At 32.6% G+C, this 13536-nt stretch overlaps 1 protein-coding gene across 1 annotated transcript; it reads left to right on the top strand.

Moving 5' to 3' along the window:
* The first annotated feature begins 7942 nt into the window (after window positions 1-7942).
* On the top strand, window positions 7943-11463 carry LOC123906357 (probable esterase KAI2). The gene is made up of 3 exons (XM_045956268.1): window positions 7943-9059; window positions 9340-9786; window positions 10974-11463. The coding sequence occupies exons 1-3, from the start codon at window positions 8692-8694 to the stop codon at window positions 11074-11076; spliced, it is 918 nt and encodes a 305-aa protein (XP_045812224.1). The 5' UTR covers window positions 7943-8691; the 3' UTR covers window positions 11077-11463.
* Window positions 11464-13536: the final 2073 nt, after the last annotated feature.

The following is a 13536-nucleotide window of genomic DNA, read 5'->3' as shown; positions in this document are numbered from 1 at the left end:
TTTTCGCGGTTCGGCTGGATTTTGGATGACAAATAAAAAAATCTGATCTAATTTCATTGAGATTAAGTCCTAATAATTGGTGTTTTCATTAATTTGAGAGTTGTGTCACGGAAAGAGCTACCTATAGACTGGATCAAGGTTTTTCGCCGAATACTAATAGTTGAGTGAAGCCTCCAAAAAGAAAGGGCTATCATCCGATCAATGTCGATAGACTAAAAGTTGTTGTGAACGTCGGCTCTCAAAGAGCGTGATAATGTTAAGAGTCACACATCGAATATATCAAAGTGTCTAATGTGATACTTAAGCCAGGAGGTTCCCCAACATATTGGATCAGTCTTTTGGGTTGGATTCTCAATAAAAACACCAATTATTAAGACTTAAGCAGTAATCTAATAGATGGAAGAACTTAATGGTTTAAGTACCACATTAATCACTATACTCGATGTGAGACTTCTAACACCGTCGATATAAGTAGATCTATTGACCAATGCATATGAATATTATCGACGAGGTTATTTGACAACCGTAGTTTTAACTGTTAATTGATTTTTCTCAATTGTCATGTCTACTTATTATTGTGTGCATAAGTAAACTTACATTTGTGGTCATTTAAAGATAATTGTAAAATTTTAAAAATAAAAAACTTAATTTTAAGTAATATTTTAGTCTTTTATATTCTTTTTTCATGATATTTTAGTTTTTTATTTTTATGTTTGGATATGAATTTCAAATTTTAAATCTATAATTTTCTTTCTTTGTGTGTATCTCAATCATAAATATATGTTATTCTCCAAAATTAAACTAACTTGAAACTTGAAAAAATATATACAAACATGGATTAAAAAAAAAAGGACAACAATGACGTGAAAAAATATAAAAGACTAAGATCGGAGATTCAAATATTTACTCAGCGCACATAAAAAATTCAGTTTGTGTGCATGTCCATTTATGTGAGTTATCATAGTCACATATGCTTGAATTGTTACTTGCAAATTAGATGTTTAATATTAATTTGGTTTTTTTTATAAGGCGACGATTAGCTGGACATTTGGGGACAAAACAGGTCTCGTCCTCAATCTTATGTCTATATCTCCTTATTATATTAAAAAAAAAAATTAAAAATTGGGGAACATAGACTGATAGACCTAATCCGGTGAGTCCACACAAAAACGCCACTAAAGGAAATTTAATTTTTTGCAACACCTTTTTTTGTTACAAGTCGTTGGCAACGACTTGTAACAAAAAAGGCGTTGCCAAAAATCAAATTTCTTGTAGTGCGCGTAGGACAATGAAACATACAAACTTCTAGTTAATCCTAAAAGACAAAATAAAAGTCCTAAAAATTCGAGGCGAATGAACCGACCGTCAACAAGAAAACGGTCCACGTACCCGCTACTCTTTGCAGCAAACAATGATGACCTTTTTAAGCTAAGCAACCTGAAATCAATGAATCATACAAATATTGAGATAGACCCGACACAATAGAGGCAATATGAGACATCTCTATCGATTATCTTTGATGAATCAATTCTTGTTGATAGCAACCCAGGACCAATCAAAAGCCAGATCAGTGGATGATCAATCAACGGGGCTGAGCACCACGAGCACACGAAACACCAAAACCAGCGAACCCATTAGCACGACGAACAACTACTATCGTCAAGTATCTACACACCTAGCCCTTTCGAACAATATAAAGCCGACTCAAGTCTTGATGAATCTACCCCTGATCGCTGTCGTTTCGTGATCAAAATAAGTTTTAATTAAGAAAAGTAGTAACAAGGTAGTTAACCTTGGTCGTCTCACAATGACCTCTGATATGATAATAAGTAAAAATAAGAATGATGAATAACACAATTTAATGGGGGTTTAGGTTGGTTCGCAGAAGAATTGCAAGTAATGAGAAGGCAATCAATCCATTAGCTTCAGGTACTTCTTTTGGATTTCTATCACAGGTTTCAAAAGATCATTCGTTCTATAAATTTATTCTTGTTTGATAGAAACTAACCGAACAAGCGTCGAGTAACTTCTATTCGAATCCTATTGATTAAGCATCAAAAAGTTCAATTAACCATGGAAGAACAAGCGTCTATAACATAATTAATCTAAATCCGGATTTGATCAAACCTATAATTAAGCATCATAGACTTTATCAATTTCTACTCAACTAACTTAAACAAGCGATAAATCAGTTAAACAAACTATCAATGAATTGCACAAAACGAAACTACATATGATTAAGCATCATAAGACAAATCGATTCGCACAAGAATTAATATGAAATTGATAAAGAAAGAGATAAAACACAAAATGAATTTGACATTAAAATAGAACCTCAAGAATCCGTATAAAGTACCCTTCGTCAATGGATTGATCTAAAGTTTTAGTTCTCCATGACTAACAAGAATCAGCCTCTTTTCTATTTTTTGCATGAAGACTGAATCGTCCCTGAAACCCTAGCTGTGTTTTTGCTTAAGTACTCAGAGAAAATTGGGCTTAAAAAGCTACGGGTCGAAAAACATAAGTTTGACCCGAAATTACATTATTTTCATAAAGTATGGAACATAAACGTAAATATTTGACTGCGTTGCGCTCCGAACTGGGTTCTGGCCTTAACATGAACGTTGTAGCTCTTTCTCTTATCTTTCCAACGCATATTCTTACACCTCAATCCGATACTCGTAGCTCAAGTTATGACCTGCGGACTGAGAAGGATCAACATGCAATTAAATCCGAAAATTAATCAAAGAAATACATTAGAACTCAATTATGACCCAAAGTTTAGAAACATGGTAAAAAGTTAATATTAGGCTAGAAAAGCTTTCAATATGTCAAAGTACAAAGCCATAAAATATGTGCCAAAATGCACTGATCAAATTCCCCCACACTTATTCTTTTGCTCTCCTGAGCAAAACTCAAGTTTAAAGACTCGAGTAAAACTTTTTTTAAGAGATAACAAAGCATGATACAACGTCATAAGCAATCAACACATTCTAAGATTCAAGTTCAAACCATGGATTGTATTTCAAAGATTGGCATAACTCCTGTGTATCAACCGTCAATGATAATCAAGCGTGTGTGTGTACTGCCTATTACTGTCAACTAGAGTCATGACATGATCCTTCTCAAAAACTACACAGTCAAGATACTAAGCTACCTTTTCTTTCCTACAACTTAGAGTTTGAGTTTAGATTTCAGCTTGTGGGGAAGCTTTTCTTTTCTTGTTCTCACAAGCTTTTTGATTTTTATACGCAGGGATACTACTTAAGTTCATTTTAGTTATGCTTTAGGTGCTACTCTACCTTTTCACCTGACGGGATCTCACTTGTAATGAGTCCAACCTGTTACTCCGAATAGAGCACCCTACACAGCATTTGTTCCTCCAGTTTTAGGCACAGGAACTCAACATATTCATTATTGTTCCTCCAGTTTCGGGCACAGGAACTTATTCTATAATTAATTTTTTAATTTTTTAATTGTGTAGTATCCCATCATTTAATCTAGCCATGATCCTACAATCAAGTAATCCAGTTTTCCCCCAAACTTAGTCCTAATCATACCTCTTTATCGTATTCTATACTCAGACAACTTAGCTGATGACTGTGTATTTTAAAGATTTATCAAGCCACTACTAAGTTTGCAAGATTTTCAGCAATTGTGCATTAAGGTGCAAAGATCATCATATCAAGTATGAAAACGAGAATTTCCAAAAATTTCATCAATCCTACAGCTATATTGCTCTAGTCCTAAAACATGTAACTACTCATAACAATTGCATGCATGCTAAATTATTTTTTATTATTATTATTATATTTTTTTTAATTGACAGAAAAATAAAATAAATAAATGTTCCCCCCACACTTAAAAGAGACATTGTCCGCAATGTATAACAATAAGCATAAATTGAGAAAAGGAAGGAACACACCCGATGAGCTAAGTTGTAGTAGCTGGAAAGTCCATGTCCGGCGGTTTTGGTGGAGGCCTTTCTGCACTACGAACACATGAAACAAGAAAAAGCAAATAGCACGTGAACTTGTATAATAGTACAAAATCCGGTGGCTTAGGAGGAATAGCCAACACATATAGTGAACCTGCATTAACAAAAGCATGGAAATCACAAAATCCATAGTTAACTGGTGAGTCAGGTAAAATAGGTGGAAGAGATGCATAAATGATGAAGGATGGCTACTTGTTGTGCGGCTTAATCAGAGGTTCCATCAACAATTTTTCCGCTATGGGCAATGGTTGCTTGCGGCTAACATCCACACTTGTAGTGTCAAATTCAATTGTTATTGAATTCTTTTGAATTTCTGCACAAGTTGTTGTCGGCATCAAAATTTCTTCACTTACAATGGCTGCATTGATCTCACAACAAACATTACAGACATCACATTTAGAAGCAAAAATTTCAAAAGACTTATCTACTTCAAGCGAAGTATATAATTCATCTATATCAGATTCAAAGGAATTTTGTGGTGTGATCTCTTCCATGCATTCACTTGAATTTATGTTGCTTATTTTGTGTTCATCAACAGAAACAAGTATTGTTTCAATGGGCTCACCTGGAGTTTCATCAACACTTGTATCACATTGCATTACCTCTAAGAGTGCAGCAGGTTGTACATCATCATGCAACATCTTCTTCTCTTGAATTAGATGGGCATTGGAGACTATTTGCTCAACTTGGACTGCTAAACTTTGAAGAGAGGATTGCATCCATTCATCCATTTGATTATTATGTTCAGTCATCTGCTTTATCAATTCTTCCAAACTAGGTTGTGGCTCAACCACCAATGAATCAATTTGCTGAAACTGTGGATGTGACCAAATAGGCTGCTCAGCAGGATATGAATTTTGTTCTTGATAGTATTGTCCTTGAAAATTACCTACAAATTGCGTCTCACCACAAAAAATATCCAAAAATATAGGACAATCATCACTAATATGAAAACTCGAAGAACAAATATTACACATCACAGCTGGAATATAATTTTGATAGCAAGATTGTTGTTTTCTTGCATCCAAGCAATTTATGATATAAACCAACTGGTCCGATGAATCTCCCATTTTTTTTATTGGTTATTTTTTTTGTCTAAATAAAATGAAGAGAAAAATAAAAACCGAGTAAAATAAAATCTAAAAAAAATTAAAAATAAAACCTAAAATCTCTAAAAATCAAACAAATCTAAGTATAATTTTTTGGGATTTTTTTTAAATGTATGGAAAATTCAAAAAAAATAAAAAGTGGTCTAAACGAAGGAATTTCGCAATTTCAGCCTCAATTTTCGTATCAAAGATACGAAAGTTTTGTTCCTTGATTTGTGGACCAAATTTCGGATCAATCTGAGATATCAACCGAAAATTAATTATTTTTCAGCTTAACTACAAAATTCAAAGTCAGAACCTGAAACACAACAAAAACTCACAAAACAAAAAGTGTTAGTAACGTTAGTTAGTTCTATATTTTACTAATCCTAATCAGAGATCCCCGGCAACGGCGCCAATTTGATCGCTGTCGTTTCGTGATCAAAATAAGTTTTAATTAAGAAAAGTAGTAACAAGGTAGTTAACCTTGGTCGTCTCACAAGGACCTCTGATATGATAATTAGTTAAAATAAGAATGATGAATAACACAATTTAATGGGGGTTTAGGTTGGTTCGCAGAAGAATTGCAAGTAATGAGAAGGCAATCAATCCATTAGCTTCAGGTACTTCTTTTGGATTTCTATCACAAGTTTCAAAAGATCATTCGTTCTATAAATTTATTCTTGTTTGATAGAAACTAACCGAACAAGCGTCAAGTAACTTCTATTTGAATCCTATTGATTAAGAATCAAAAAGTTCAATTAACCATGGAAGAACAAGCGTCTATAACATAATTAATCTAAATCCGAATTTGATCAAACCTATAATTAAGCATCATAGACTTTATCAATTTCTATTCAACTAACCTAAACAAGAGATAAATCAGTTAAGCAAACTATCAATGAATTGCACAAAACGAAACTACATATGATTAAGCATCATAAGACAAATCGATTCGCACAAGAATTAATATGAAATTGATAAAGAAAGAGATAAAACATAAAATGAATTTGACATTAAAATAGAACCTCAAGAATCCGTATAAAGTACTCTTGGTCAATGGATTGATCTAGAGTTTTAGTTCTCCATGACTGACAAGAATCAGCCTCTTTTCTATTTTTTGCGTGAAGACTGAATCGTCCCTGAAACCCTAGCTGTGTTTTTGCTTAAGTACTCAGAGAAAATTGGGCTTAAAAAGCTACGGGTCGAAAAATATAAGTTTGACCCGAATTTCAAATGATGATTTTGTTGTTTACTTATATATCTTTTTATCAAGAAGAATGTTTCCACTTTATCTTGTGCAAAACTTGGTCAAGTTACTGAATCATATTATATTATGACACTTGGTTAAATGTGTTGATACCAAGTATGTAAAATGAAAAGTATGTTCTCTATATCATATTGAGTTAAATGCTCATAGCAATACCAAATATATATGTTAAGTGTTGCTGAGTTTTGTCATTGAGAGTTTTACATTATCTTAGGTGTTGTTGGGAATGAATAGATATTATTAATGCTTTAATTTAATAGTTAACATTATTGATTTGTTTATATGTATGGTTCAGACATTTATCTGTTGCTATTTTTACAAACTGCTTTATTTCGATATATTCTAAACTGTTTCTAATATTAACTACAAATAATAATCAATGCTTAAGTATTTTCTGATGGACTTTTGAAGGTAGAGCTTATCTCACTAGTTTTCAATCTAGACTTTCAGAATTTGCCTCTTGTTTCATTAAGTATCCATTATGGTGTTTTTAGGTACTTGTCTGCACAATAACTCTGGCATGGGGTGTCAATCTACCAAACTTAGTATTGCACTTGGAAAAAAAAATATTGATTGAATGTGTCTTATTCATCATTATTCTATATAGTGTTGTCTGGATCAATAATTTCACTAACTTAGCTCATGGGAATCTACTAATCTGTTGCTCATGGGAATTTTCAATATTCATTTATAGTGTTATCAGGAACACATTAAGAAATTTTCTCTGAATTTGTTTTGTAGTTGATGAAGAGTGATCAGTCTCGGCTTTCCCTTGAAGCACATGGATTTGTTTTGGGTAAATTGAACTTTTCTTTTTACTGAGTTCTGAATTCTTGATAACTCGAGGCATTAAATAGATCAATATATTTACTTTGCTAATCAATTTCATGTTCAAATTATGCATTACATTAGTTCTGTTCATATGTTTATTAATTGGGAATTAGCTTGGTTTTAGGAATGGATTCATAGTAATTAGCCTTTTATAATTATAATTTTTTTCTAAAATGCTTGAAGTTGGCTGCGAAATCGCTAGGAAACATAACCTTTTCAACAATATTTAACTATGTATTAATTGAGAATTAGCTATGATTTCCTATATATTAGTTGCAAATTAGCTAGGAAATATTTTTCTAGATGATTTGCCGCCCAATCCATGCTAGGACCTATACGGCAGCTAATTCACAACAAATGCGTAGCAAACACTGTTTTACTAGCGATTAGCTACGCATTAGCTACAAGTGTCTTCGTAGCTAAACGCAGATTTTCTTGTAGTGGAAATTACATTATTTTCATAAAGTCTGGAACATAAACGTAAATATTTGACTGCGTTTCGCTCCGAACTGGGTTCTGGCCTTAACATGAAAGTTGTAGCTCTTTCTTTTATCTTTTCAACGCATATTCGTACACCTTAATCCGATACTCGTAGCTCAAGTTATGACCTGCGGACTGAGAAGGATCAACATGCAATTAAATCCGAAAATTAATCAAAGAAATACATTAGAGCTCAATTATGACCCAAAGTTTAGAAACATGGTAAAAAGTTAATATTAGGCTAGAAAAGCTTCCAATATGTCAAAGTACAAAGCCATAAAATATGTGTCAAAATGCACTGATCAACCCCATAAAAAGCTTCCAACAAAATTGATTCCTCCAACGTTCAAAGTTGATTTTTCATTTTGCAGACGCCGTAAAGAATCTCGTGTGTTCCACAACACAACAATCTTCTTGTCCGTAACAAACTAGAAGAATATCGGTGTGAACAGTACCCCATGAACAGTTCTTAACATAAAGTGGTTTCAGTCCTCTCAATTGCAGTTGCAGTGGATCGAACCGTGACCCTTCATACTAAGTTCAATGTCAATCACTACTGAACCAGTAACAAATTGTGTCAACTTTAATACTACAAACAAGGCCCTATCGTTCCAAAAAAGAAGAAGTAAGTCACCATTAAATAATAAATGCAGTCACTATATGAGGAGAGTTTGATGCCATGATATTTGTTGCAATTTGCAACAATGATGCCATGTTACATTTAATGAAGGTCGGTCCTATAAGTTGTTTGTAACCATGAGTCTTCAATCTCTCAACAAACCTACCCATTGAACAATAGAGAATCCTCTTTTAATTAACCAATGAAAATTCATTATTTTTCTTTAATCTTTATGTGTATACCAAATATCTCCAAGGTGTGGCTCAACTTGTTCCTCGTGGCCTCACAAGTCCAAATATAAGACTTTTCAGTTTTCACATAGTCGGTGAATGATTTATCAAATATATAATCAAATATAGAAAGAAAAAAAACACAAAAGATCGAGAAAATTGTGTAACAAAAAAAAATGGGGATAGTTGAAGAAGCTCACAACGTGAAAGTTTTAGGAAAAGGAAATAGGTACATAGTTCTAGCTCATGGATTTGGAACAGATCAATCTGTGTGGAAACACTTTGTACCTAATATTGTTGATGATTTTCGAGTTGTTTTATATGATAACATGGGTGCTGGTACTACTAACCCTGAATACTTTGATTCTGAGAGATATTCAAGTTTAGAAGGTTATGCTTATGATTTATTGGCTATTTTAGAAGAGATTGGAATTGATTCTTGTATATTTGTTGGTCACTCTGTTTCTGCAATGATTGGTGTTATTGCTTCTATTTCTCGTCCTGATCTCTTCCATAAACTCATCATGGTCTCTAGTTCACCAAGGTAATTAATTACTTTTGTTTATTTGTAAGTGTGATTTTTGTTTTTTTATAATTTGAGAGGGAGTTAGTACAACTTTAATTAAAAAGTATTTTTGATTTTTTAATTTCATACAGTGTCATGAGTTTCTTATATTAATTATATACTAATACTGATAATTTTTTTTAAAGTATATACACAAATCTTGAAAAGAAAAAAAAGTATATACACAAATAGTTATTATATTTGTAAAACTTACTATTTTAAGTGTGATGGTGTCATGGATTTTTCTTCTTTGGATTAGGTATCTGAACGATGTGAATTACTTTGGAGGATTTGAGCAAGAAGATTTAAACCAATTATTCAAGGCAATTGCTGATAATTACAAAGCATGGTGTTTTGGGTTTGCTCCACTAGCTGTGGGTGGAGACATGGACTCAGTGGCAGTGCAAGAATTTAGTCGAACATTGTTCAACATGAGACCAGACATAGCTCTAATAGTGTCAAGGACAATTTTTCAAAGTGACATGAGGCAAATTTTGAACCTTGTTACTGTCCCTTGTCATATTATACAAGCTGAGAAAGATATGGCAGTTCCGGTGATGGTCTCGGAGTATCTTCACCAACACTTAGGTGGTCCGTCCATTGTTGAGGTCATGGCTACGGATGGTCATTTGCCGCAGTTAAGCTCGCCAGATATTGTTATTCCGGTGTTGCTTAAACATATTCAGCTCAATATTGAGTCCACAAGGTATATATTTTCATTATTGTTGGTAGTGTTTTAAACGGCGGTTACACTAACGGTTGTGGTTATTTTGAAATAATTACGGTTAAATGCAACTGATGCAGCCTCAATTGGGCTCGCATTGCAATTTCCACGGTATAAAAAATCGTTATGTCGCAATATCTTGCCCCGTTTTACTCTATTCAATTGTTAATTTTTGGTTGGTTGGTTGTGATTTAATTATGGTATGGAAGAAATGAGAGTGGGGAATCAAATGTCGTTGTCTATCACTATGTTGTGGGGATGCATACATTTATTTTCTCAACTAGTTCAAGTAGATTGTGTGGACTAAATTTCATGAGGGGCAAGCTTCCTCTACCCTATTATTTCTGTTTAAAAATCACAGAGTCAACTATAGTACTATTTCAAGTTTTGCATTCGATTATAGTTTTATTCATTCTAAAGGTCAGTTTCTACAATTTTGCGCAGAGGAGATATAATTTACTCAAAAAATGAGGTTTTAAGTTAACTTCAAGAAAGGAGGAACGTAGAAACTTAAGCTGACGTTTTCTTTATAGATATTTGTTCCTCTACTTGTTGACTCGTGAAAAAATGATAATTTTAGTCTTGCATGTTTAAATAGCAAAACTTTTTTTTTTTTAAAAAACTTGGTATTCGTCCTTAGGACCGACTAATCTAAGGGGACCAATCCCACCGTCTACTTGTGGGGGCCCATTTAAAACCAGAGTTTTTTTTTGCTCTGTATGGACTTAGCCCACCGAAATTGGCACCAGTGGGAATCGAACCTGAGACCTTGAGAGGAGCATACTCCAAGGGCCCAAGCCAACACCACTCGACCAACCCCAAGTGGGTTGCAAAACTTTTTTTTTGTTTTTTTTCACCACCAATTAAATCTGGTTCGGGGGTCAGTTCTGGCATCAAGTGGTTTCAGCCCCCTCCCGATTAAATAGCAAAACTTAGGAACATGTTTCTTTAGAGATTATCCAGCTTCTCGATTTGTTTCTCTCTTCTAAAATCCTCAAGTGAATTTGAAAATAAAGTCATTCTATATTAACATTAATGTTCTCAATTGGTTGTATTAGTCTTCTCACTTTTTTACGCACAAAATTGTCATTTTTTCGGGTTTGTGATATTTAAATAAAAACTAGTTTTACTTGATCATTTTCACTTACCTCTTTTTCTAACAATCACAGCTGCCAAAGAAACTACAACACTTTCCAAAACCAAGACGCTTCTTCAACAAAGGCAACAAATGCAGAGACTTCCTCGTTGATGAAAATGGAGGCAGATTTATAATCTAAAGAGGCGTTGTCACGCGTCGGCTGCTTGGTGTTGCTAGCTAGTTAGGGACAAGATGAAAGAAGTGTCATTAAGAAGAATATGATAAGTTAAGGGTCCTAGAAGAAGGAGAACAGTAACTTCATCAAAGAAATATGAAAAATTACTATTTCCCCATTTTCTAGTGTGAAGAAGGAAAGAATTAGAGTAACTACAAAATGTTTTATTTTTTCATTATTTCTAAACTCATTTTCTCTTTATTTTGTCATGTACTATCTTATTATTGTCTTAGAAACTACGTTTTAATTAGTGTAACATGTGAATCATATTTAAATATGTGACTCGTGATTCGTGAACAATTCAAATAGGTATTGTTACACATTTAAGGTGATGATACAATTGTTACACCCTTTTGTGAAAATTCTTACATTTGGATTTTGCCAAAGAATATTTGGCTTTACGTCGAACAACCTCAAATATGCACCTGACATGGTCAATCGCAATTTCGTTGATCAAAATGGTGTTTGGGGGGTTTGTTGTGAACATTTCATCATTTTAAACTTGATCACCGTTGAAGCTACTTTTTCTATCGCTACGTCTAGCTAACGTCGATTCACTTGAAAGTTGTGATTTTTTAGATTTGTACTTTCAAAGAAACAACCATGGTGATTTTGCTCTAATTTATGGGGGTTGCTATTTCTATTTCTTCTAAATTTTACGGCGCCTCTAGATTAGAGAAGATCAGACGATCAAGCTCTCGAGTTTAAGACACATTCATTTTTTTGTTATCCAATTTTATTTAATGAAGATCGAGCTCTTGAGGTAAGAAAAACGGTCCACAACGTGTATCTATTATTGTTCAATAAATAAATTATGATTTAGTAATCGACCAAAAAAATTGATTTTTTAAAAATAAATTAAGATATAGAAAAAATTCAAAGTTAAACATCACTTATGCAAAGAAAATAACTAGAAACTTATGCAAAAAAGTGCACATTCATTAATATTTAAACCTACTTCGATAATTACAAGTTCAAAAGTAATTTTGACTAAAACATTTAAATTGATAAAAAAATATTTACTTATAAACTTAAATCAATCAACTTATTTTTAACTAAAATTAATTTTATCAAACTCATTTTTTCTCAATTCAAAATCAAAGATATACGAAGTTATTGTTGTTGCTAAAATATAAAAATAATGAAGTCATCTGAAATACAATCCAATTCCATTTATACTTTTGAAACATGTTTTTTCTAGTCTAAACTATAGTACATAGTACATATAACAATTATTTTAAAATGCTACATTTTCCATCAAACCACAACCTAAAAGGGAATGGAATGTGAAAATAGATGAGAGCAAGATGAAAGTATGAAAATGTATTTTTTTTCTCTATAAGTTTAAAATCTCATTATTTAGAAAAAACTAAAAAAATTGCATTGGATATCTAAAGCGTTAACATTTTGAGAGATCAATATCTCAAAGAAATGCTACGTACAATGTAATTGAGAATTGAGCTCGAAACCCAAATACAATGCTCCTCTATACCCCTACCCTCAAACATGTCTTCATTATTTCAATTTAGAAAATAATAATGTCAATATAAAACCTCGATTGTAAGGGAGAAAACATTTATTTAATTTGCACCAATTTTTATTTTTTATTTTATATTTAATTGAATAATTTACTCGATGATTCTTTGCTCCCACAATAGTTCATCCCTTCCTTATCTCCCATAAGCTATAACAACACATTTTATAATTTGCTTTTACATTTTTTATAATTTATCATCGACATCCTGTATCTTTTACAAATTGGGAAGATATAAAAATCCCATCCATAAAACTCCCAAGTAATCAAAGCATCTAAAAACAAAAAAAAATTATCATTACCTTTTTTTTGTCCAGAAAACTTTTTTTTTTAATTAAATTAAAGGTACGCTTCGTGCGCAATTGTGAAGTTTAATCCGTTTGAAATAACTGAGAAGAGAGAAAAACACAAATTCCAAAGCATGTACTATACATTATTTGGATTAAAAAAGTAGTCCAATTACATGCATTGGAATCTATGTTTTTCTCTTTTTCCATTTTCTTTTTCTCAAAGCAAACACACCAAATGTTGAACTCTACCAACACATATTTTTCGGTACACACAAAATAATTAAGATATTTAAGTATCTCCTTTCCATTTTTGTGCGGTGTATTTTGTTGTCCCGTCTTTGTGCGGTGTTCATTTATTTCAGGTAGAAAGATTAGTTTTGATCAAGTACAAATCCATTAAATGTCGACTTTTGTGTCATCAACGTTATAGATCTGGAGACATGGACATTCCAGACACTTCAATATAGTCATACTCGTAGGCGAATTTGAATTTGTATTATATCGATATACTTTATCAATTTGAATAAATGAATATTATCTATTTTTAGTGAAAAAAATATCTCTCACTTGTGTCACACTCGGAGTATATTACTTG

This window comes from Trifolium pratense, linkage group LG2 (genome assembly GCF_020283565.1).
Source record: "Trifolium pratense cultivar HEN17-A07 linkage group LG2, ARS_RC_1.1, whole genome shotgun sequence".
Lineage (NCBI taxonomy): Eukaryota > Viridiplantae > Streptophyta > Magnoliopsida > Fabales > Fabaceae > Trifolium > Trifolium pratense.
The sequence above is the reverse complement of the archived record's forward strand: the minus strand, read 5'-3'. Positions and strand labels throughout refer to the sequence as shown.

Coding starts and splice junctions, on each gene's coding strand:
- LOC123906357 (XM_045956268.1), top strand. CDS start 8,692: ATGGGGATAGTTGAAGAAGCTCACAACGTGAAAGTTTTAGGAAAAGGA. Junction 9,060..9,339: donor ATGGTCTCTAGTTCACCAAG/GTAATTAATTAC, acceptor TCTTTGGATTAG/GTATCTGAACGATGTGAATT. Junction 9,787..10,973: donor CTCAATATTGAGTCCACAAG/GTATATATTTTC, acceptor TAACAATCACAG/CTGCCAAAGAAACTACAACA.